Genomic DNA, 22,979 nt, shown 5'->3' on the forward strand with positions numbered 1-22,979 from the left:
AATAAGTATGAACACTACCTGCTCTTTGAAATTAAATCAGATCGACAAAACATACTTTCTGACTTGCAATCTTTAATATCGTCATGGGTTATAATTGAGTCAACGCTTAATACCTTATATCGGTCTTCCAAGAGGGCCATGAACATTTAATAAAAATACTTACCAGAAATATTGTAGAGTACTTATAACAAAATGCTTTAATTTAAAATATAGCATGGCCCTATTTTTACACACACATACATAATTGTTTTACTGACATCTCATTTACAGCTTATGGAAGGAGAATGTTTGTTTGTATTTCCCATAATGCATTGTTGTGGGACCACATTACTATTCCTTTGTGAGCAAAACAAATTCGGTCACAGTTTTGGCATGTGTTGGTATTGCAGCATTGAAAGCAAATCCAAGTGTTTAGCATTTTGCCAGTGAAAAGACTCATACTGTAATGTGTCTACCTGTTGATGGAATAGTGGACTGATAAGCATTATGGATTGGTCCAAAATTAACTCATCTTAACACTGACAAAGTAGTTGAGATATGTTTTCAAATTATTGTCAACATATCCATAAAAATATATATATAACAAAGACACTAACATAATTAACCACCCCCCAGTTTGCCAGTCAAGACTACTTTTAAAACAGCATGCTTTCACCATAACAGTGGAATGCTTTCATTCATTGGCTAAACAGAGAGTGGGCTGTACCAACAGGAGTGCTTTGATATTTCATTGAGTGCAGTTTGATGCAAATATAGAGAAAGAGAATAAAATGAGACAGGAAACATGGAAATAATCAAACAGAAAACGGAACTGCATTCACAGATTTCTATTAAGCACTTCCAGTACCAGACAGGCAATGTTGTTCATGTCACATGTAGTATCTATGAATGGTGTCTGCAGCTTTGCTCCAGTGCTTATAAATGTCTCATAGTGGCGGTCAGTGTTCGTCTGGACACGGGGCCCCTGCTGACAGGTACCCGTTGGTCCCGTGGGCTTTATTGGTCCCGTTGGTGGTGCTGTTGTAGTGCTTCTGAACAGGAGCAGGCGGAGGACCGTTGTCCTCGTCAGAGCTGGATTCAATGTCACTGCGGTCGTCTTTCGACACCTGTGGAGAATTGCAGGGGCTGTCAGAACAGCTCATATACAATCTGATGTCATGACAGAGGAAGTACAAGCGGTTGGCCATTACTATTGGTTCCCCCATTTTACAAATAAGATGAAAACGTCAAAAACAAAAAGGATGGCTTGCGTGTCAGAACAATCTGTAATTGTGATTTGTTAGTGAGATAGCATGTGACAATAATACACAAATACATTTATTCACTTTCTATTCTACTACTTACATGTAAAGGATTCCATTTCCCCACCTTGGTGGAAAGGTTAGCATAAGGGATAGAAAAGTAAAATCAATAAAGGCTATTGACAACAAAACAGTTTAGTGATTAGCTCCTGTGGTACAGTACATTACAGCTTGAGGGTGAAGATATTGCCAATGCTTCGCATCCACAATTACAAAAAGTAACATGATAGTACTAAATTCTAATTCCATACATAATGAGAATGAATTTAACTACGTAAAGATGGTCCTCTCGCAAAGCATTACTGTATGACAATGTCTGCTTCTCAAATTCCACCCTATTCCCTATGGACCCTGGTCTAAAGTAGTGAACTACATAGGGACTAGAGTGCCATTTGGGACCCTAGCAATGTGACCTGGAGGAGAAACTTAATTGCATGTCCTTGTCTCCTCACGTCCTCTCTTCTCGCCTCTTTCTCAAAAGCCATTGGAAGAGAAGGTCAGAGAGGAGGGACCTCTGACTTGTCGCTCACCTTTCCTCTGGAGATGGCTCTGCAGGCTATCTTCACTATGAGGTAGGACCAGAAGGAGTGCAGGAACTGCAGCAGGATCAGCAGCAGGTTGAACACCCACCAGGAGGGGTACGGCCCCACGATCTCCCAGCTCTCAAACAAGGTAGTGTTTAAAATCCTACCAGAGAGAGAGGGGGGAGGGGGGTTTGGCAATTTATTTGATAAGTGAACCACACAAAAGACACATTCAGTATTCAGTGTAGCTCATAGCTACAGGATGTAGTAATGAGTTGATTAATTTATTCCTGAAGAGACAACATCTCTATTGGGAATTGGGTAATAGACTTGGATTTTAATATGCGTCTCTCTCTTTGACATCAACAAAAACCTGTCAACTGAAGTACACGTCAGAAAACCAAATCTGAGGCAGCTGTCATCAAATAATTTGTGTAAAGAGACAGCCCTTAGAATGCTAGGTGAACAGAAGAGAATTATAATGTCCTTGGTGCTCTAAAAAAAGTAGGGTGGAGGAATAGGCAGGTGGCTGAGAGAAACCCTCAGGGACAACATAAGACGCTAACGTCCAGAGCCTTCAGCCCCTAGCCACTCTCCATCCTCCACATCCCAGACACACACTCTTAACAGCCAAGGATAATCATCACCCGGCAGATACAGACAGAACTGTACCCTTCTCACTGCTACACTGTGTGGAAAGGGTTCTAGCAGAGAATGTGCATTTACTTTATGAAGTCAATCTGTAATATACTGTACACACTACTAGACCTACTTTAAACGTGTGAAACCCTTCATTCACGTGTCCGATGGAATACATGCAGTGCATTTGGAAAGTATTCAGACCCCTCGACTTCTAAAATGGATGAAAATAATATTAAAATAAAATTCTCCTCAATCTACACACAAATCCATCCCATAATGACCGATGGCTTGGTTTTTGCTCTGACATGCACTGTCAGCTGTGGGACCTTATATAGACAGGTGTGTGCCTTTCCAAATCATGTCCAATCAATTGAATTTACCACAGGTGGACTCCAACCAAGTTGTAGAAACATCTCAAGAATGATCAATGGAAACAGGATGCACCTGAGCTCAATTTTGAGTCTCATAGCCTGTTTTCCATTTGTCGTTATGGGGTATTGTGAGTAGATTGATGAGGATTTATTTATTTATTTAATACATTTTTAGAATAAGGCTGTAACGTAGCAAAATGTGGAAAAAGTCAAGGGGTCTTAATACTTCCCGAATGCACTGTACACCAAATTAGTGAGGTAGCACACAAAGTATTGCTTGATATGATTGAGCTATTTCAGTGAAGGTAGAGATATTGCTGGACCAAAAAATTGTACATGGAATGAATCCTGCTGATACTGAAGCCATGGCAACAGCTTTCTGGCTGTTGTGGTGCACTCTGCCTGCACTTTGATATACTGTATAACCCACATGACAAGAGGAAAAAAAGAGGAAATCACTGAATAAGACATTTCTAAAGGATTTACTTGCACAATTCAAAAGAAACCTTTCTACAGAGAGAGTACTGCACTGTAGAGGTTTATGGTTTAATATCTCCAGAATAGAGAGTCATTTGTCATTTGGACCTGGTTATCAACAGCTCTATCCTCGAGTGTGGTCTCAAAGGAAATATATTTTAGGGTGATAATGTTTGGGGTGTCGTCTCAGAGCAGGATAGTAAATCATGTCCCTTTTGCCTTCTTACTTGAGAGTGTGACAAGGACATCACACAGTAAGATGGTGAGCACATATTCAAGGACTATGACTGATTTTCTACTGTTTCTCTCTCTCTCAAGGTAGGATGCCCCGTCACTGATGACATCAAAAACATCCCAGTACAATACAAATTCATCCATTTAATTGGAAGTCCAATATGAAAATGCAAAACCAGCTGGTATTGATACCAAAAGACACAGACCATAATAACATCAAGAGGAAGTAAAATGATGTTTTCAATATGTAATTTAAAATGTGTAATTTTAGATTCCAGTCTAAAATGTATCTCAAATAATTAATCTAAAAATAATGGTCCGTCGCTCTTTTTAAATCCGCTCTCTCTTTACTGGAGAAGATACAGTGCCTTTGGAAAGTAGACTTTTTTCACATTTTGTTACATTACAGGCTTATTCTAAAATGGATTAAATAAATAAAAATCTCAGCAATCTACACACAATACCCCATACTGACAAAGCGAAAACAAGTTTAGATTTTTTTGCAAATGTATTAAAATTAAAAAACAGAAATACCTTATTTACGTAAGTATTCAGACCCTTTGCTATGAGACTCGAAAATTGATCTCAGGTGCATCCTGTTTCCATTGATCATCATTGAGATGTTTCTACAACTTGATTGGAGTCCACCTGTGGTAAATTCAATTGATTGGACAGGATTTGGAAAGGCACATACCTGTCTAGATAAGGTCCCACAGTTGACAGTGCATGTCAGAGCAAAAACCAAGCCATGAGGTCAAAGGAATTGTCTATAGAGCTCAGAGACAGGATTGTGTCGAGGCACGGATCTGGGGAAGGGTACCAAAACATTTCTGCAGCATTGAAGAAGGTTTCCAAGAACAAAGTGGCCTTCATTATTCTTAAATGGAATATGTTTGGAACCACCACTTCCTAGAGCTGGCCGCTCGGCCAAACTGAGCAATCGGGGGAGAAGGGCCTTGGTCAGGGAGGTGACCAAGAACCTGATAGTCACTCCGATTGAGCTCCAGAGTTCCTCTGTGGAGATGGGATAACCTTCCAGAAGGACAACCATCTCCACCAATCAGGCCTTTATGGTAGAGTGGCCAGACGGAAGCCACCCCTCAGTAAAAGGCACATGACAGCCCACTTGGAGTTTGCCAAAGGGCACCTAAAGACTCTCAGACTCTTTGGCCTGAATGCCAAGCGTCACATCTGGAGGAAACCCGGCACAATCCCTATGGTGAAGCATGGTGGTGGCAGCATCATGCTGTGGGGATGTTTTTCAGCGGCAGGGACTGGGAGACTAGTCAGCATCGAGGGAAAGATGAACGGAGAAAAGTGCAGAGAGATCCTTGATGAAAACCTGCTCCAGAGCGCTCCAGACCTCAGACTGGGGCGAAGGTTCACCTTCCAACAGGACAACGGCCCTAGGCACACAGCCAAGACAACGCAGGAGTGGCTTCGGGACAAGTCTCTGAATGTCCTTGAGTGGCCCAGCCAGAGCGCGGACTTGAACCCGATCAAACATCTCTGGAGAGACCTGAAAATAGCTGTGCAGCAACGCTCACCATCCAACCTGACAAGAGCATGAGAGGATCTGCAGAGAATGGGAGAAACTCCCCAAATACAGGTGTGCCAAGCTTGTAGCGTCATACCCAAGACTTGATGCTGTAATCGCTGCCAAAGGTACTTCAACAAAGTACCGAGTAAAGGGTCTGAATACTTATGTAAATGTAATATGTTTATTAAAAAAAAAAAAAGAATTAGAAAAATGTTCTAAAACACTGTTTTTGCTTTGTCATAGAGGTATTGTGTGTAGATTGATGAGGAAATAAAACTATTCAGTTTTAGAATAAGGCTGTAACGTAACAAAATGTGGAAAAAGTCAAGAGGTCTGAATACTTTCCGAAGGCACTGTATGTCCATATTGTCGTTGTAGTATCCATACTAACTACTACAAAGCAACAAAACTCACCAAGACCTGTATAAAAGGAAAATCTTCATGGAAAAATTGCAAAGCCCATTTGGAGTGTCAGTATTCTGAGATCTACAGTACATTCATGCCTCCTGCATACGGAGACAGATAAGATGCATATAAACAAACATTCTCAGATAAAGTGATGTGTTAACTGACAAGACACTCGAGCCCATCATTTCAATTGAGCTGTAGATTTTCATAATGAAGACATATCTGCGTCCCAAACGACACCCTATTCCCTACATAGTGCACTACTTTTGACCAGTGGCTAATAGGGAATAGGGTGCAATGTGGGATGCAACCATCCGATGTAGAGACAAAGCATCCTTACCAGACAGGATAGACACCCAACCTGGAGCTGATGAAGACCATGGCAAACATAACAAACAGGAGGTTGCAAAGTCTCTGGCACTTGGCATAGTTGGCCATTTTGGCAACCTGCAACAGAAGTCACAGATGCATGTTCACATGAAAAATTATTACAAATGGCATAACGCACAATACAAAAAATAAAAATTGCTGTTGAAACCACCGTATCTTTTTTTATACATCTTTTTAGCAGTGCATAGTTAAAATCTACAGATGGCCGATTTCCCCCGATAGATGGCCGATTTCCCCTGATAGTTACTGTGCTCACTGTGCGATTCTATATCAACCACAAAAGACCACAGGAGCCTCCCACAAGTCCTTGGGGTGTGAAGAACACACTTCAGGGCCACGTTCATTAGGCAAACGTTGTGGAACGCTGCAGATAGAAAAGTATTGAATAGAAATGACATGTTTGTTCTACAAAACATATTTCCATCTGAACGTTCCACAGCGTTGTGCCTCGATGAACGAGTCCCGTGTCTCTACTCACCTCCATCAGGACATCGGCGGCGTCGTGGAGACACATGACCAGCGTGCCCACTCTAGCCATGTTGTTGACGTAGGAGAAGGTGATGAGGGTGATTGTCGCCAGGTGGTGCAGAAACATGATCAGGAAGTCCTGGGGGGGGACACACAGGCGTCATAGTCATGTCACACAATGGCAGAGGGAGAAAGCATTCACAGCTCTCCACCATGTGACTCATAGCAAGGGGACTTGTAGAGCATATGGGTTTTATGAAATCCTCTGCGTCATGCAGAGAGTATGACTGCAGCTGTATTCTTTGTGCTCACAGGGGTAAGTGGACTCCTCAGCCCCTTGTACACTTTCTGGCTGCACACTAATCAGAACACATGCTGTGCAATTCAACTTCCCTCCCATCTGCTTTTGATTTGTGTCAACAATTCTGTTGTTTCTCTGAATGCAGGACTCACCTTCATTTCTCATCTAGTGCCGTGAAAAAGTATTTGCTCCCTTTCAGATTTCTTCAATTTGTGCATATTTTTGATACTGAATGTTATCAGATCTTCAAACAAAACCTAATATTAGATAAAGGGAACCTGAGTTTACAAATAACAAAGACAATTTATACTTATATTTATTTAATTAACAAAGTTATGCAACACCCAATGCCCCTGTGTGAAAAAGTAATTGCCCCCTAACACTCAATAACTGGTTGTGCCATCTTTAGCTGCAATGACTCCAACCAAACGCTTCCTGTAGTTGTTGATCAGTCTCTCACATCGCTGTAGAGGAATTTTGGCCAACTCTTCAATGCAGAACTGCTTTAACTCAGCGACGTTTGTGGCTTGTCAAGCATGAACTGCTCGTTTTAAGTCCTGCCACAGCATCTCAACTGGGATTAGGTCTGGACATTGACTTTTTAAACATTTCCATGTAGACTTGCTTCTGTGTTTTGGATCATTGTCTTGCTGCATGACCCAGCTGCGTTTCAGCTTCAGCTCACAGACAGATGGCCTGACATTCTCCTGTAGAATTCTCTGAGACAGAGCAGAATTCATGGTTCCTTCTATTAAGGCAAGTCGTCCAGGTCCTGAGGCAGCAAAGCATCCCAAAACCATCACAATGCTTGACCGTTGGTGTAAGTTTCTTACTGTGGAATGCAGTGTTTGATTTTCACCAGGCATAATGGGAACAATCTCATCCAAAAATTTGACTAAAACTTTGCCAAAAAGCACCTGGATGATCATTACGACTCTTGGAGGAATGTTCAATGGACAGATGAGTCAAAAGTATAACTTGTTAGGCAACATGGGTCCCATTATGCCTGGCGAAAACCAGGCAATTACTTTTTCACACAGGGGCATTGGGTATTGCATAACTTTGTTCATGAAATAAATGAAATAAGTATGTAACTGTTGTGTTATTTGTGCACTCAGGTTCCCTTTATCTAATATTAGGTTTTGGTTGAAGATCTGATAATGTTCAGTATGAAAAATATGCAAAAGTAGAGAAAATCAGAAAGGGGGCAAATACTTTTTCACAGCACTGTACTTCAGACTGACACTTTATTGAGTGTGAGAATCACGTCTAGAAAAAAAGCACTAAAATAGAGGGGAGTCTATATGTACTACAACTAAAGTTGCCTTTAGTCAGTCTAGATCAGCCTGTTTAGATCAGTCTAATCTATATAAAGCTAGCCTGGTTGCAATGTCCTGATGAGTGAGGCTGTGGGAGGATGTGGATGACATGGGAGAGCCTTCCTGTCCACCATGAGGTTGAAGGGAATCAGTACAGCAGGACAGCAGAGCAACTGGCCCAGCGCAGGAGGATGAGGAGGAGGAAGAGCAGTGGTGTGAAATGCAGAATGGAAGCATGGCAAAAATAGAGTGCAGGGAACATACTGGAATTGGCAGGGGGTGCAGAGGACCTCCTCAATGCGTGGTTTTGTGCATGAAAAAACTGAAAGGAGAAACAAAAACAGACAACATGCCAACAGTCAACACGGAGATGAGAGGTGAGGGCATAAATACTATGGCATCATGGGACAGCTGTGAGTGAGTAATTGAGTGAGTGTTAGGTGTGCTGTGGAGTTGACGGGGTGGGGCAGAGAGAGGAGGAAGAGGCAGGCACATGTCTGGGCTGGGAGGCATGCAAATTGACATTCTGTGAACCACAAGAACAATGGAAAAGACCATGGGCCAAGGTGGCAACTCCATAAACAATGACACGTGTTAATGTAAACGAATGGCTGTTGATGCTGATTTGAAAAAATACTGAAAAGGTTGATTGATGATTCAAATCGTAAAGCTTATACACATGCTGTATTTCCAATTACCCCCCCCCCCCCCCCCCATATTGTAACCTTTGTTCTTGACACCTCTCAACAGTGTTAAAGAAGATAGCATAGCATAGCTCATTGAAAAGAAAACATAAGCAGAGGCAATATTGACAGCTCAAACATGGAGAAGCCCTGACCTGTAAAATAATGGATTGTGTATGTGTGCCTTTCAGAGGGTGAATGGGCAAGACAAAATATTTAAGTGCCTTTGAACGGGGTATGGGTGTAGGTGCCAGGCGCACCGGTTCGTGTCAAGAACTGCACGTTGCTGGGTTTTCCCACGCTCATCAGTTTCCTGTGTGTATCAAGAATGGTCCACCACCCAAAGGACATCTAGCCAACTTGACACAACTGTGGAACACTTTCGACACCTTGTAGAGCCCAAGCCCCGATTAATTAGTCTGTTCTGAGGGCAAAAGGGGATACTAGGAAGGTGTACGTGAGTGTCTTATATATGTGAACAGATATATGTCTGTCTGTATATCAGCAATTCTGCAGCACTCTTTTTCATAGTGGCTGTGCATGCGTGTTCCATGGATTATTGATCTTTAGTCTGGCGATTAAGCGTGAGTGAGTGAGAAAACTGGGCCTGATGTCATCCCAGCTGTTTATTTGACCCTCAATTAGTGTTTAACCATCGTTCAGGAGGAAATGGAGAGGGAAGCTAGGCTACGAAGGTGATATAACCACCATGAGCTACTAACAAAATTACCTCAGATAAACCAGGGCTAAAACACACGCTGATATCAACAGCAACATGTAACCATTCGTATTCAATATGAAATATTTAATTCAATCTTTTACATTTTTAATGACGTTTTGATCAGTGGCTACAACAAACATTACGCTGAAATCAAAAAATAATGGAGAAATGTGAAAAAATATATATAAATAAATATTTTTTTTAAATTATCAAATCGGCAGATTCTAGGAACTGAATACTGAAATAGGACTCACTCCAAAACAAATGAGGGGAAAACAGTTTAGAATGGCTGGCAGAAAATTCTACTCATAAAAGTTATGAGCAAACGCTAATCCATCTCCTCCTCTCAGAGCCCTTTGATTTCACAGAACAGAGAGACTAGACCACATCAAGGCAAATGCACCACTTCCAGGGACATAGTTTTATTTAATCTAAGTCATGGAACAGACAAATCGGAGGAGGCCTGAATGCAAGTGCAGACAAACATTAATTAGTGCTTCCCTCCGAGATTACTACTGTGTAAATCAAAGCTGGAGCTGCACAATACAAATGATTATGAAGGAGAAAAAAACCCAGAACACATTTGGTTTCTGAATGTTCTAAAACCAGCTGTGAAGCCTTTTCCTTGACCTAATATTGTCTTTATTGTTAAAGATGACTATTATTAGTTTTATTTTGGATTATTATAAACATAATTACCTTGGTTAAAAGGAAATTGCTGTTAAATCATATGCACACGTCTATGGAGGAAGCAATGTGATAAACAAACAGTCAAATATATTATTCATATTAATGTATTGACTTAATTGGTATCCTACCTTCCTCCTGATATCTGTGAACTGGGAGAAGAGTAGGGACAGGTAGAAAGACAGCTCCAGTATATAGTAATAGTGGATGTCCACCGTCAGAGGCTGTGAAAATACACACATAGATCAAGAAAGTTATATTAAACCTAGGTATAACAGACCTTTCAAATACAATAACTGTTATAGGTGTAAAGAAGTCGCTTAGCACAAATGAAAACAGAGAAAACATGGGAGATTTACCTGATAAGGGTAGTTATACCAGCACTCTCTTGTATTCCATAGCCATGTGGTCTACAGAGACAATACACAAACAGAATATTAATGTACTGTTATGCTGTTCCCAAATTAAAAGTGGATTTACATTCATAAAGTGCTATTGATCCCGACACCTGAATGCTATGCTGCCTCTGGCTCAACACTAAATGTTTGATTAAGATCCAGCACATCAATAACCTTGGGACCGTAGCCATGTCAGATTGCATTATCATCAAGGGAAACTTAATTGAATCAAAGCAAGCGTTTGCTGTACGCTAGTAGTGCAAAGTAAATCACAGACGCGTTAGCCTGGGGACGACTGCGAATGTTCATTCTGGTCCCAGGCCACATGATGAATGCTCTAGAGACCTGGGGGATGTGGTTAAGACTGTCTTATGTCTTGCCACAAAAGGGACCTAGACTACAAAGGCAGGGTAATGAGCTGCTTATCATCATTATCTCTTAAAAATGCTAACTCCGCTTTAGTTGACGTGCAAACTCACACTCTTACATTAGGGAGGAACATAGCAAGAGTTGTCTGGTGGAAAAATACAGAATAGGACCAGTAAGCCAACTGAGCTACATTACAGAGTTGTCACTCAATCATCACCCATACTATATCAACTTCGAGTCTAGGAGAGATGATAAGGGCTAGGACAGTTAAAGCTTCACCTTGGTAAGACAGAGACTTAAAGGAAAGGTTCACCCATGTTGAATGTTATATCATTTGTGTGCATCATTTAGCAATGTTCTGTCGATTCCTGGGGTCATTTCATGTTTCCATGCACAGTACCAGTCAAAAGTTTGGACACAGCTACTCATTCAAGGGTTTTCTTTATTTTGACTATTTTCTACATTGTAGAATAATAGTGAAGACATCAAAACTATTAAAAAACACATATGGAATGATGTAGTAACCCCAAAAAATGTAAACAAATAAAAAAATATATTTTATATTTGAGATTCTTCAAAGTAGCCACCCTTTGCCTTGATGACAGCATTGCACACTCTTGGCATTCTCTCAACCAGCTTCATGAGGTAGTCACCTGGAATGCATTTCAATGAACAGGTGTGCCTTGTTAAAAGGAATTTGAGTCAATCAGTTCTGTTGTGACAAGGTAGGGTTGGTATACAGAAGATAGCCCTATTTGGTAAAATACCAAGTCCATATTATGGCAAGAACAGCTCAAATAAGCAAAGAGAAACGACAGTCCATCATTACTTTAAGACATGAGGGTCGGGTAAATCCGGAAAATTTCAAGAACTTTGAAAGTTTCTTCAAGTGCAGTCGCAAAAACCATCAAATGCTATGATGAAACTGGCTCTCATAAGGACCGCAACAGGAAAAGAAGACCCAGAGTTACCTCTGCTGAAGAGGATAAGTTCATTAGAGTTACCAGCTTCAGAAATCTGCATTTAACTGCACCTCAGATTGCAGCCCAAATAAATGCTTCACAGAGTTCAAGTAACAGACACATCTCAACATCAACTGTTCAGAGGAGACTGCGTGAATCAGGCCTTCATGGTCGAATTGCTGCAAAGAAACCACTACTAAAGGACACCAATAAGAAGAATAGACTTGCTTGGGCCAAGAAACATGAGCAATGGACATTAGACCGTGGAAATCTGTCCTTTGGTCTGATGAGTCCAAATTTGAGATTTTTGGCTCCAACCGCCGTGTCTTTTTGAGACGCAGAGTAGGTGAACGGATGATCACCGCATATGTGGTTCCCACCGTGAAGCATGGAGGAGGAGATGTGATGGTGTGCTTTGCTAGTGCCACTTGTGATTTATTTAGAATTTAAGGCACACTTAACCAGCATGGCTACCACAGCAATCTGCAGCGATACGCCATCTCATCTGGTTTGTGCTTAGTGGGACTATCATTAGTTTTTCAACAGGACAAATGACCCAAAACACCCCTCCAGGCTGTGTAAGGGCTATTTGACCAAGAAGGAGAGTGATGGAGTGTTGCTTCAAATGACCTGGCCTCCACAATCACACAACCTCAACCTAATTGAGATGGTTTGGGATGAGTTGGACCGCAGAGTGAAGGAAAAGCAACCAACAAGTGCTCAGCATATGTGAGAACTCCTTCAAGACTGTTTAAAAAGCATTCCAGCTGGCTACCTCATGAAGCTGGTTGAGAGAATGCTAAGAGTGTGCAAAGCTGTCATCAAGGCAAAGGGTGGCTAGTTTGAAGAATCTCAAATATAAAATATATAATATATAATACTTTTTTGGTTACTACATGATTCCAAATGTGTTATTTAATAGTTTTGATGTCTTCACTATTATTATACAATGTAGTACAATGTAGTAAAGATAAAGGAAAACCCTTGAATGAGTAGATGTGTCCAAACTTTTGACTGGTACTGTATATCTGAGCTATTGCCGTTCAAGCAGGCAGAAATACAGCCGTTCTGGCGAGTTTTGCGTCACACAGACTTATATCAAACAGAAACGGCGACGTATAGGGAAGCCAATTGAGTTTGCCTCTCCTCCCCTGTAGACCTGTGCTATTAATACCCTCCGGGAGACTCACTAGGCCCAGCTGAAGGGAATGAACTCATTCCACAAAGTGCTTCGTCATGCAAGCTGTTGCAATGAGACATTCTCATCGCAGCAACGTCTCTTATTCACCCTTAATCATTATTCTAAATCAATGGCCGCATCTGCAGCATTCAATTACTATAGACACTCGAAAGTCTTCTGGCCTCAGTACATTACACAATAGCACAGAGTCAGACAGACACATTCAAATACAAGTGATACCCTCAGAGTAATGATGTGATTTCCAATTATTTCCTCTATATATCAACATAGAGTAACAACAGCATTAGACTGAAGGTGGTAGTTGACAGGGACTAGTTTCTCAACTGATAATGTGCTCACAGACACTAATATCTGCATAATAAATACTGTGCAGAGCAAATCTATCAATTATTTACCAGTGATCACTGGTTGGAGTATTTGAGAGGTGCATTCTTTTTCAGTTGGTACTTCTTCCACAGCACGATGCATCAAATCTAACCTCCTCCACACATCCTTAAGTGCAAGGTTCTGTTATAGCTCCTCTTTGAAGAACGTGTCCTCAATACGGAAAGTGCTGAATAAAGATGTTGGTATTCATCAATGAAATGATTTTGGGAAGTAGCCCACTAACCTTTTTAAGGAAACGCACTCCGTAGGTAAATATATAGAGGTAAAATGTAAATCTCCACCTGTGAAGAAAACAAAGAACAGAACGTCAGTCAGTAACACAATTATGGGTTTGGATGCATCCTCTGTGGAATGTCAAAGAGAGGCCATGTTTGAGCTCCTGTGAGGGAGGTCAATCCAAGGACAGCCAAGAAAGCCACCGTCTGTCCAGGCTCTTTGTTCAATACCGTGACAGCACACAGCACTCAAATCGCACTTGCACGTCTTAACAAACAGTCTCTTATTTTCCCCTATTCATCTGACTACAGTTCCTTTCATTGTAAGCACTGAGTCACTGATGGTTTTCGTATGCAGAGCTTTTACTTCTTAGACCAATTAGTGGTGCACACAGTAGACGTATCATATTCTAAATAATTTTCAAAAGACACAGAATGAAATGAAAATAGCTTTTAGAAAGGAAAGGCCTGTGGACTGTGGACACGCGCGTCCTCTTGATCAGCTATTCAGTTTTCAACCTAACAGAAGAATACCACGGGTGAATTCATCCAGTGGCAGAGACTAGGTTATATTCTAGAACTATATGTTACAGTACGCTAGCCTGTCCTGAGACCTGCTAGCCTGTCAGAGAAGTGGCCGGAGCGCCAGGGCTCTCACATCCCAGCGTCTGCATTCCAGGGTGAGTCACTTCCACTGGAGCCCGGACGCCACCGCACTGCACTGCTGCATGGCAGAGGGAGGCAGGCACTCTCAGTCCCAAACTCTGGTCTTACATAAGCCAGCACGTATCCACGACTGCTGCAAATTGATTGAGTAGGAAAGGGTCTCCTGTGAACATGGGTTTCTATAGCTCTCAGGCAGAGCAGAGACTGAGACATTTCCAGTTGACACTTCAGAGATCAAAGCCACGCTGTTGCTGCACACAGCCCAAAACAATCACCTAATTACTGCACTGAGAATGGGCTGAGAGCTAGCCAATAACTAACACACGTCCTTGTCAGATTACAAGATGGGTTTCGTAATGAGATTCTTTTTATTTTTCTCACAAAAATGAATTATTTAAAGAAACACTTGACAAAGACTGATTATTTTTTTCTGGTTTGTAACGATGACAAATTGCATCAATAATTCAAGACTGAGTCTTGCCATTAATATGGCCTCTCACGGGTGAAACAGCCTGTCAGCTGCAGGTGTACTCTGGTTTCACACAGTCACAGCAGCACACAGGAATACTCATCCTGTATCAGAGACAGGTTCCAACTCTGACTAGCATGATGTGACAGGGATGTTGTATGAACCGAATAGTCACTGACCAGAGTATGTGAGCGGAGTTGACTGGTCGGAAATCCGACCAGAGCTCACAGGGGAAAAAAATAACTGCAGCTCCAAATTCACTCCATTCATTAAAAATCACTATTTAACCAACACCCATCGATTTTTGTGACTACCTGGACCTACCATTTGGTTTTGAAGTATTGGAACCAAACCATATGATTTTAATGAAAAGTATTTTAATAAATATGAAAAGGTGAATGTAAGAAGCGCTTATCATTTCAAATAGGCTACATGTCATATTAAACACTTTTCGTTCCTAATAAGGAACAATTTTTTTTTTTTAGGCTATATTATTTCAAGGCTATAGCCTACAAAGTAATACATTGTGAAGCATTTGCGAGTGTGACACACTAGGCTGGTAGAGAGTTAGGGACATTAAGTGCTCAGCATTTAAACAACATTTTGTTGTATTAAATCATTATAGTCTATAAATTGCGCATATAGGCTGTGACTTACTTCGAATAAAATACAAATTAAACGAGTCTACGGTGCCTTTGAATACAGTTTTAGAAACACAAATTTGGTCAGAGTCTGTGGCTTCAGGCTCATGTGATAGTGCCTGGAGAGCAGGCCAGCAGCAGAGAATATCCTAAACACCTCTTTTGGATGCAGAGTTGTAATGTATATATTTTTTTCTATAGGTAGGCATAAAGGTTTTTAGGCAAAAATAACCCAATCAAAACAGAAAGCTCCTTGAAAGTTGGAATATGCCAGGCCTATTGGGCCAAAATCAATTATGGCCTATTGTATAGATAATATAACATAAATGAAGGAACCTTTTAAGAGATCTGATTTTTAGTTTAGAAATACTTTTCTACCATGACACACTTAATTAGCTACCCATCTCATTCCTTTCTTTTAGCATGTGCACGTAGTAAGTACTCATCATGCTTTCGGGATATTTGTTTTTTCAGATTCCACAAGGATTCTTTAGTTGTGGACACTACATCACCGCACTCCCTCTCTTGCGCCTCATCTTTTTAAGTCACCGTGATTTTGCACTTGTGTCTTTTATCAGTTTTTTTAGACCACAGATGAATGCTGGGCCGGGCACACCCTGAGCTCGTGAAGTGAGCGCTACTGGAGCTAAATTGGAGCGGGCAAGAAGGCCGACGCGCCAGCCTTCGGGAATCTCGCTCCACGCTCCAGTCAAATTGGGCCCGCTCCGCTCACATACTCTTTCACTGACTGGCCTCAGAGGGGGAATTTTACAAATGCTGATCATGCTGTGTGACACTGGGAGTTTTTCTTACATCCAGGTGGTTTTAGGGTGGGTAGTTTTAGCTGGCCTTACAAAAAGTAAGTCTTTTTGACAGCCAAAGACAGAAAACACACCACGGTAGCCTATGCAATGATTAATACACTACAGTAAATCCATGTTAAGTCCTTTTTATCAGACAGGTTCCTTCATTTATCTTTTTACATTTGAATGAGAAGAAAGGCAGTCATTCATGGAATTCAAATAATCAAGCCACAGGTTATTTTGCTCTCTGTGCTGCTTGATTAATTGTAATAACCTAATGATAGGTCAAGAAGATGGTTGCTTGGCAACTGGTTAGTCAAACACTGTAAAAGAGTGTGCTTCTAGTGATGCGCTATTCAGGGAAGGCCCTAACATTAGAAAGCTAAACTGACCAAGACGCACCTAACATAATTCCACCCAAAAACAATTAAAACGTATATACAGTATATCATATGGGCTATTTAGGTGACCGCTGATGCCGCCCCATGATAAGCAGTGCTTACTTTGCCAAAGTCAGGGGTGCAAAATATGTATCTTGTCCATGCCCAGTGTGCCTCTCCAGGGTGCTGTTGGAGCGATGCAGCCCTCCAACAATGCTCAAGTTATCTAACATAAATCATGTAGCCTATAGTAGAAAGAGTCATAGCCTATGTGGTTTTTCTGAAGCCTACAAAACTGGAGATGATTCTCATGAAAATGTTATGAGACAGATACTTAAAAAAAAATAAAAACGGGGATAGGAGGGCGGCACCACGGACAGGACCGGGCCTGGTGCCATTTATGTACAATTACTATGACTCACAACTACTTTCTCTAAATATCGTTTTGCTGGTGACCGCATACCAGATGGTACATGGTCCTGTCGTTTTATAACATGACGATACGCTTAGACGTTATCAATCACGGCCCAGTTCCATTGTGTTCGGTGGTCAACATAGAGCAGAAAGCTGCAGAGTGAGTTGTCACATTGTTCCTCGCTGCTTTACCATAAATATTGTCACAAATTAATGCAAATATTTATGTCCCTCAAAATGTCTGTATTAGGACGTTCCTGACATTCCATCTCACGAAACACAAATACGAGCTTTGTCTTTGAAACCTCAGCGGATTATAATCTACTACCTTTGGTTATTTTCCTCTTGACAGAATTGAACCACTGAGGACCATGGAGGGTTGGAGGCAGATCGGTTCAGACAACCAGCACTGTGGTCTAAAACAAAGCCCTTGCCCCACTGGGGACTGGGGACCAGACAGGCCCGATATAACTAGCTGCAAAATAAATAACTGTGCGCCGTGTCGTTGGACTCTGCTGTCTCCAGTCTAAATGTATCTCTCTTTGTTAGCATAATGAAAAAGAGAACAGTGGCTTCACCTTTGGCCATCCTGAAATGTCTGAGGCCATAGTGTCCTATCAAACCCAAACAGCTGTATACAAGGCACTAATTACAGTAGGATTACTGCTGAGATGAATGTGGCTGGTTCAGTTTAGGGAATTGCAAGCTATTGAGACAACAGAGAAACCAATCAGGCATCCATTCCATTCAGAGTCTGTCCACTCCACTCTGCCTACAGACACAACACTGCATATATTTAACATTTAGGGACTTCCTTGATTTAATTTTAGCAGAAAATATTGACAAAACAGATTTGCTCTAGTTACATAGAGGCTATGCTTTTGTGAGACGTCTTTCTTTTTGTTATTCCACCAAAGTAACTGAATCCAGTTGGCAGTTGCTGAACCATGGTACTTTCACACTGACAAACTGAATTTGATATTTCTCTTTGAAGATCAAATAATGACTGTGCCAATCGTCTTAGCAGTGAGTCCCTTTAACAGTGAGCTCCTGAGTGAGCAGCCCCAGGGCATCAGAGACCCACTCTGTGCCTCGCTGCTTCTCCCACTGCCAGCCTGGCTACACTGGTATCAGGCATGATCCCACTCTGACAGGCTTGTTCAACTAGTAGATATCCCTCCAGACAGGAAAGACTGGAAAGTCTAGGTATCCACCCCCTTAAATCTATTTCCACTGAACAAATGTGCACATACAGTGCCATAAAAAAAATATTTGCCCCCTTTCTGATTTTCTCTATTTTAGCATATTTTTGATACTGGATGTTATCAGATCTTCAACCCAAAAAAACAAATTCCCCTGTGTGAAAAACAAATTGCCCCCTTAAACTCAATAACTGATTGTGCCACCTTAAGCTGCAATGACTGCAACCAAACGCTTCCTGTATTTGGACAACATGGGTCCCATTATGCCTGGCGAAAACCAAACACTGAAATCCTTTTTGGTTGAAGATCTGATAACATTCGGTATCAAAAATATGCAGAAGTAGAGAAAATTAGAAAAGGGCAAATACTTTTTCACAGACTGTATGTGTTTATATTAGTGATAATACATGGCATTCTGAAGCTTTCGAGACCTCTTACATGCTCTCACAAAAGCGAGCCAACGTGCTGGGCTTCTCCTGGTTCCTGCGCTGTCGGAACCAGCGCTGGATGGTCCGCACATCCCAGTCCAGCTGTTTGGACAGGCCCTCCAACCTCTTCTCATCTGGATGCTAGGAAACACATGATCCAGACACCTGACTGTTAACAAGGCTGTCATTATTGTCTGAAGTTAAAACAGTCTTGATATTCGCTGAAATCAAAGGCAATCAATGTCTCAACATTTCATCAGCATGATGCACTATGGGGTACTGAAACTGGGGCTGGGGAATTGCCAGGGAACCTCACAATACGACATTATCACAATACTTAGGTGCCGATACAATATGTATTGCAATTCGATACTATGATTTTATTGCGATTCGGTGTTCCAAACATATTGCTCACCATATGTCTGCTGCAGAGGGAAAAGAGACAGTCATGAGATAAACAAGTCTTGATCAGTCATGGAAATAAAAGTGCTGAAAACAAATTGGCTCCCTATTTAAAAAGAATGGAGAACAAGCTATGAAGGAAATATACTGGAGTTTTGGTGCAAGCACAGCCAACTAGTGCAAAAATAATATTGAGGTTATCTCAAAACGATATGATACATAGTCAAAAATAATATCCCGATATGTAACTGTATCGGTTTCTTCCCCCATCACTAAGTGAAACTATGTGATCACCTGAAAAGAAGCTGAGAAGACACACCTTCGTTTCCATCTCTGAGGATGCACAATGACTGAGGATGTCTACCTTGTGTGGAGGTAGTCTGCCAACTTTCTCAGTATGTGAATCTGAGCATTTGTTAAAGGACCTTCATCCCTTTCTGAGCTAATAATAACCATGGTGCATCAATAGAATGAGGCACAAATACTTTCAAACATGATGTCTTGCTTTCTGGACTCAAACTGAATCCAATGCCTTTTGCAAAGAGACAGATTTTAATATGCAGTATGTTATCAGCACTAAAAAATGCAAACAAAAGATGGAAACACAGGAACTATTTTTTATTTGATTTACCTTGGTGATAGCAGTGAACACCTTCTCCAAAATGGCATTGGGCTGGGCTTTCTGTGGTCCATTGGCTTGTATCTTGAGACCCAAGGCACATGGTCTGGCAATAAACCTACAAAGAATAACAAAACAATATCAGAATATTCTCACAGTGGGTACTGTATCATCATCATCAACTAATTGTTGTTACTAAGAAAAGTGTTTTGATCGTGGTAAATGGGGACAATCGTGGCAGACACATTGACAATATTGACAACAAGTTGTTAAAAATAAATCTCAATGCTTAAAAATCTTATCCAACTATAAGTACAATGTGTGAATTGTTGAATTATTATGTCAGTATGCATCGTCAGCAATTCACAATATAAGAATTTGGCTAAATTTGACAACTGTATAAATGAAAGATGGCATCATGGAGCTATATGATTGAGTAACAGTCACATTAATGGACAAAGGGTTATGGGAGATTAAACTGCTGAAAGTGTACGCCAAGATCAAGATAAAATGTCCATGTCCAGACAGCTGAGAGAGACAGACAACAAGAGATAGAGAGTGAGAGAGAGAGAGAGAGAGATTAGCAGTCTAGTGGTCTATTCAAAAAAGTCCTTACTCTGCAAATGAAGTGTGTTGTCAGCAATCAGAAAATCTGACCTGCCTAAACAGACCATTCATGAGGTAAACGTTATGCCTCACAACGTGAAAAACCTAATCTGTTAAAGCCTGCCTTAAAAGTGAATTGTGAACACTGACTCAGTATAAATTTCATTTAGAATTCTAGCTGCTATTGACAGAGGTAGTGTTGTCTTCAGTGAGAGGGAACATAAGAGCAACAGCAGTTGTTGGCAGATTCAATGGACACTAATCCAGTACTACTACATGTTGTTTTAGCAAACCGATAATAGTACATGTGAGGCTTGTGTAGGCATAAGCAAGCTGCGTGTATAATCTACCATTAAAAAGCAAACATCTAGGTCTAGGAACACTTCACAGCAGGAACCACAGTCTTCACTATTTTGTTTGGCCTATTAGTGCGATCATATTTTATAGGTCATATCATCCGTAATCAAGTACATTTACATTTAACAACAAGCCTCTCAACTGTCCCATGAAGACGTATACAGCACACATATTTCTAAGAAAACGTTCCATTGTGAATGATTACAGTACGAGTGGTGGGCTGGCTAGTGAGGTGTCACGGTGGTGGCGGTGACAGTGGCCAATCAGTGACATGTATGTAGCCCACACTAAAATATAGTTCAACTGTAGCCTACTGACGCATGCACACACATCTAAATCAGACACCTATATGCTATATCATATGATGAGCCGATATAAAGAGTGTGTAGTATTAGGCAATGTTGAGACACTGCTGAGGGGGTCTGTCTGTTTCCTACTGATGTTTGTGGTCTAGATTGTACAGAGCATCCCATGTGTCTGAGTGGTGTACCGGTCTAGCGTCAACACTTAGCCTGGTAGGCTATGTACAATTGGGATAGGCAGGCTTACAACAACAACACGAAGCTCAACACTGATCACCATCAAGACATAGGCAGCACAGACCCTTGCAAGGTCAATAATAGGCTAAATTATACGAACATGACTCGAATAATGTCCTTGCCTCCTATTGACAGCTGCAACTTGGATGCAAGGCCAGCATGCATCTTATTATGGAGAAAACAATTCATCTCCAAATGCAGCTCTTTCGCTCCAACACATTATTAATATATAGAAGAAGCATTGTTACAATGTAACAGACAGGCCTATAGAGAAGCTAACGTTACAATGTTACCTTCCTTGATACATCGCATCATGTGCATGTCATTGTCTAGAAATTCAGTGTGAGCGATACATGCTTCATTAGCCTACCCGAGACAATGTTTTTTAAAACAGGCTTTCTTTAGGCTACATGTAAATTAAACGAATCCAACATCATCTCCAGTTATACCAATATAAGGTTATCACTTCTGAATGCACCCACCTTTCGAAAACAAGTCGAATCATAAAGATGCAGAAGGCTAAAGGACAAGCCAGATACAAATCCTCGACTTGTGGGAATGTTGCCTCATCTGTGTTTTTTAAGTCAGCCCAGGTTACATTGTGAGGGAGCCAAAATCTCTCGTTCCAAAACCATGCCAAAATACCAGCCATTTCCTTGTATTATGTACGCTTTGTCCACTTTACCAATGGACCAGAAATGAATGCGATATCAATGGCCTATTGCGTAGTTGCAGCAGTCTCACGGTCGATCTTCGCAGGTTTTTAGTGTGATGGGATCAGTGTATGCGCCGCCCGTCTGTCTATTTCCCACGTGTGTGTCATGAACGACATTAGTGTGAGCAACAATAGTGAAATCAGCGGGTTGCCTTCAAAATAAAAGTTCGCGATTGAAACATGAAACAGATAAAAATAGTGGAATCATGCCACAATTGGACTAGATAATGCTAAGTGTAACGGATGTGAAATGGCTAGCTAGTTAGCGGGTACGCGCTACTAGCGTTTCAATCAGTTACGTCACTTGCTCTGAAACCTAGAAGTAGTGTTGCCCCTTGCTCTGCAAGGGCCGCGGCTTTTGTGGAGCGATGGGTAACGACGCTTCATGGGTGACTGTTGTTGATCTGTGCAGAGGGTCCCTGGTTCGCGCCCGTATCGGGGCGCGGGGACGGTTTAAAGTTATACTGTTACATTGGTGCCGTGACCCGGATCACTGGTTGCTGCGGAAAAGGAGGAGGTTGAAAGGGGGGTGAGTGTAACGGATGTGAAATGGCTAGCTAGTTAGCGGGTACGCGCTACTAGCGTTTCAATCAGTTACGTCACTTGCTCTGAAACCTAGAAGTAGTGTTGCCCCTTGCTCTGCAAGGGCCGCGGCTTTTGTGGAGCGATGGGTAACGACGCTTCGTGGGTGACTGTTGTTGATGTGTGCAGAGGGTCCCTGGTTCGCGCCCGTGTCGGGGCGAGGGGACGGTTTAAAGTTATACTGTTACATAAACATGGAATGTTTATGTTGGTAACCCTCGTAACCCGAATATGTTGGTAACCCTCAGTGCCGGTGTTTGGAGGATATATTGGCATGGTTTGCTGGCCTGAGACGAACAACACCCGTGCCAATATATCCTTCAAACACCTGCTTCGAGGGTTACCAACATATTCGGGTTACCAACATATTCAAATAATGAATAGAGTATTAGCAGATACAGTATTAGCATCTTAGTAAGTTCCACATAGTTGTGTTCTGTGAGTGTCACTGAGTAGGCTGGTACCCCATTTCATGGGAGTACAATCCATAGGTTAGGCTGTACAGCGCAATATTACTGTCCAATATACATGCACACAATAGACAGACTGGAAAGGTGA

General features: G+C 41.5%; 1 protein-coding gene across 2 annotated transcripts; it reads right to left on the reverse strand.

Annotated features, from left to right (window-relative positions):
- Nucleotides 1–60: 60 nt before the first annotated feature.
- cers6 (ceramide synthase 6) lies at nucleotides 61–21,906 on the reverse strand. 2 transcript variants are annotated; one of them, XM_039014959.1, is made up of 11 exons: nucleotides 21,607–21,906; nucleotides 19,635–19,740; nucleotides 18,612–18,742; nucleotides 13,607–13,664; nucleotides 10,426–10,476; nucleotides 10,198–10,290; nucleotides 6,366–6,494; nucleotides 5,838–5,944; nucleotides 1,832–1,988; nucleotides 1,345–1,368; nucleotides 825–1,106 (listed from the first exon to the last, which is right to left on the reverse strand). In XM_039014959.1, exons 1-11 carry the CDS (start codon nucleotides 21,774–21,776, stop codon nucleotides 939–941), a joined length of 1,194 nt encoding a protein of 397 aa, XP_038870887.1. In that variant the 5' UTR covers nucleotides 21,777–21,906; the 3' UTR covers nucleotides 825–938. The 2 variants fall into 2 exon arrangements, with proteins under 2 accessions (XP_038870888.1, XP_038870887.1); XM_039014960.1 differs by lacking the exon at nucleotides 1,832–1,988 and having other exon boundaries at nucleotides 61–1,106.
- Nucleotides 21,907–22,979: the final 1,073 nt, after the last annotated feature.

This window comes from Salvelinus namaycush, chromosome 19 (assembly GCF_016432855.1).
Source record: "Salvelinus namaycush isolate Seneca chromosome 19, SaNama_1.0, whole genome shotgun sequence".
In the NCBI taxonomy this organism is placed as follows: Eukaryota; Metazoa; Chordata; class Actinopteri; order Salmoniformes; family Salmonidae; genus Salvelinus; species Salvelinus namaycush.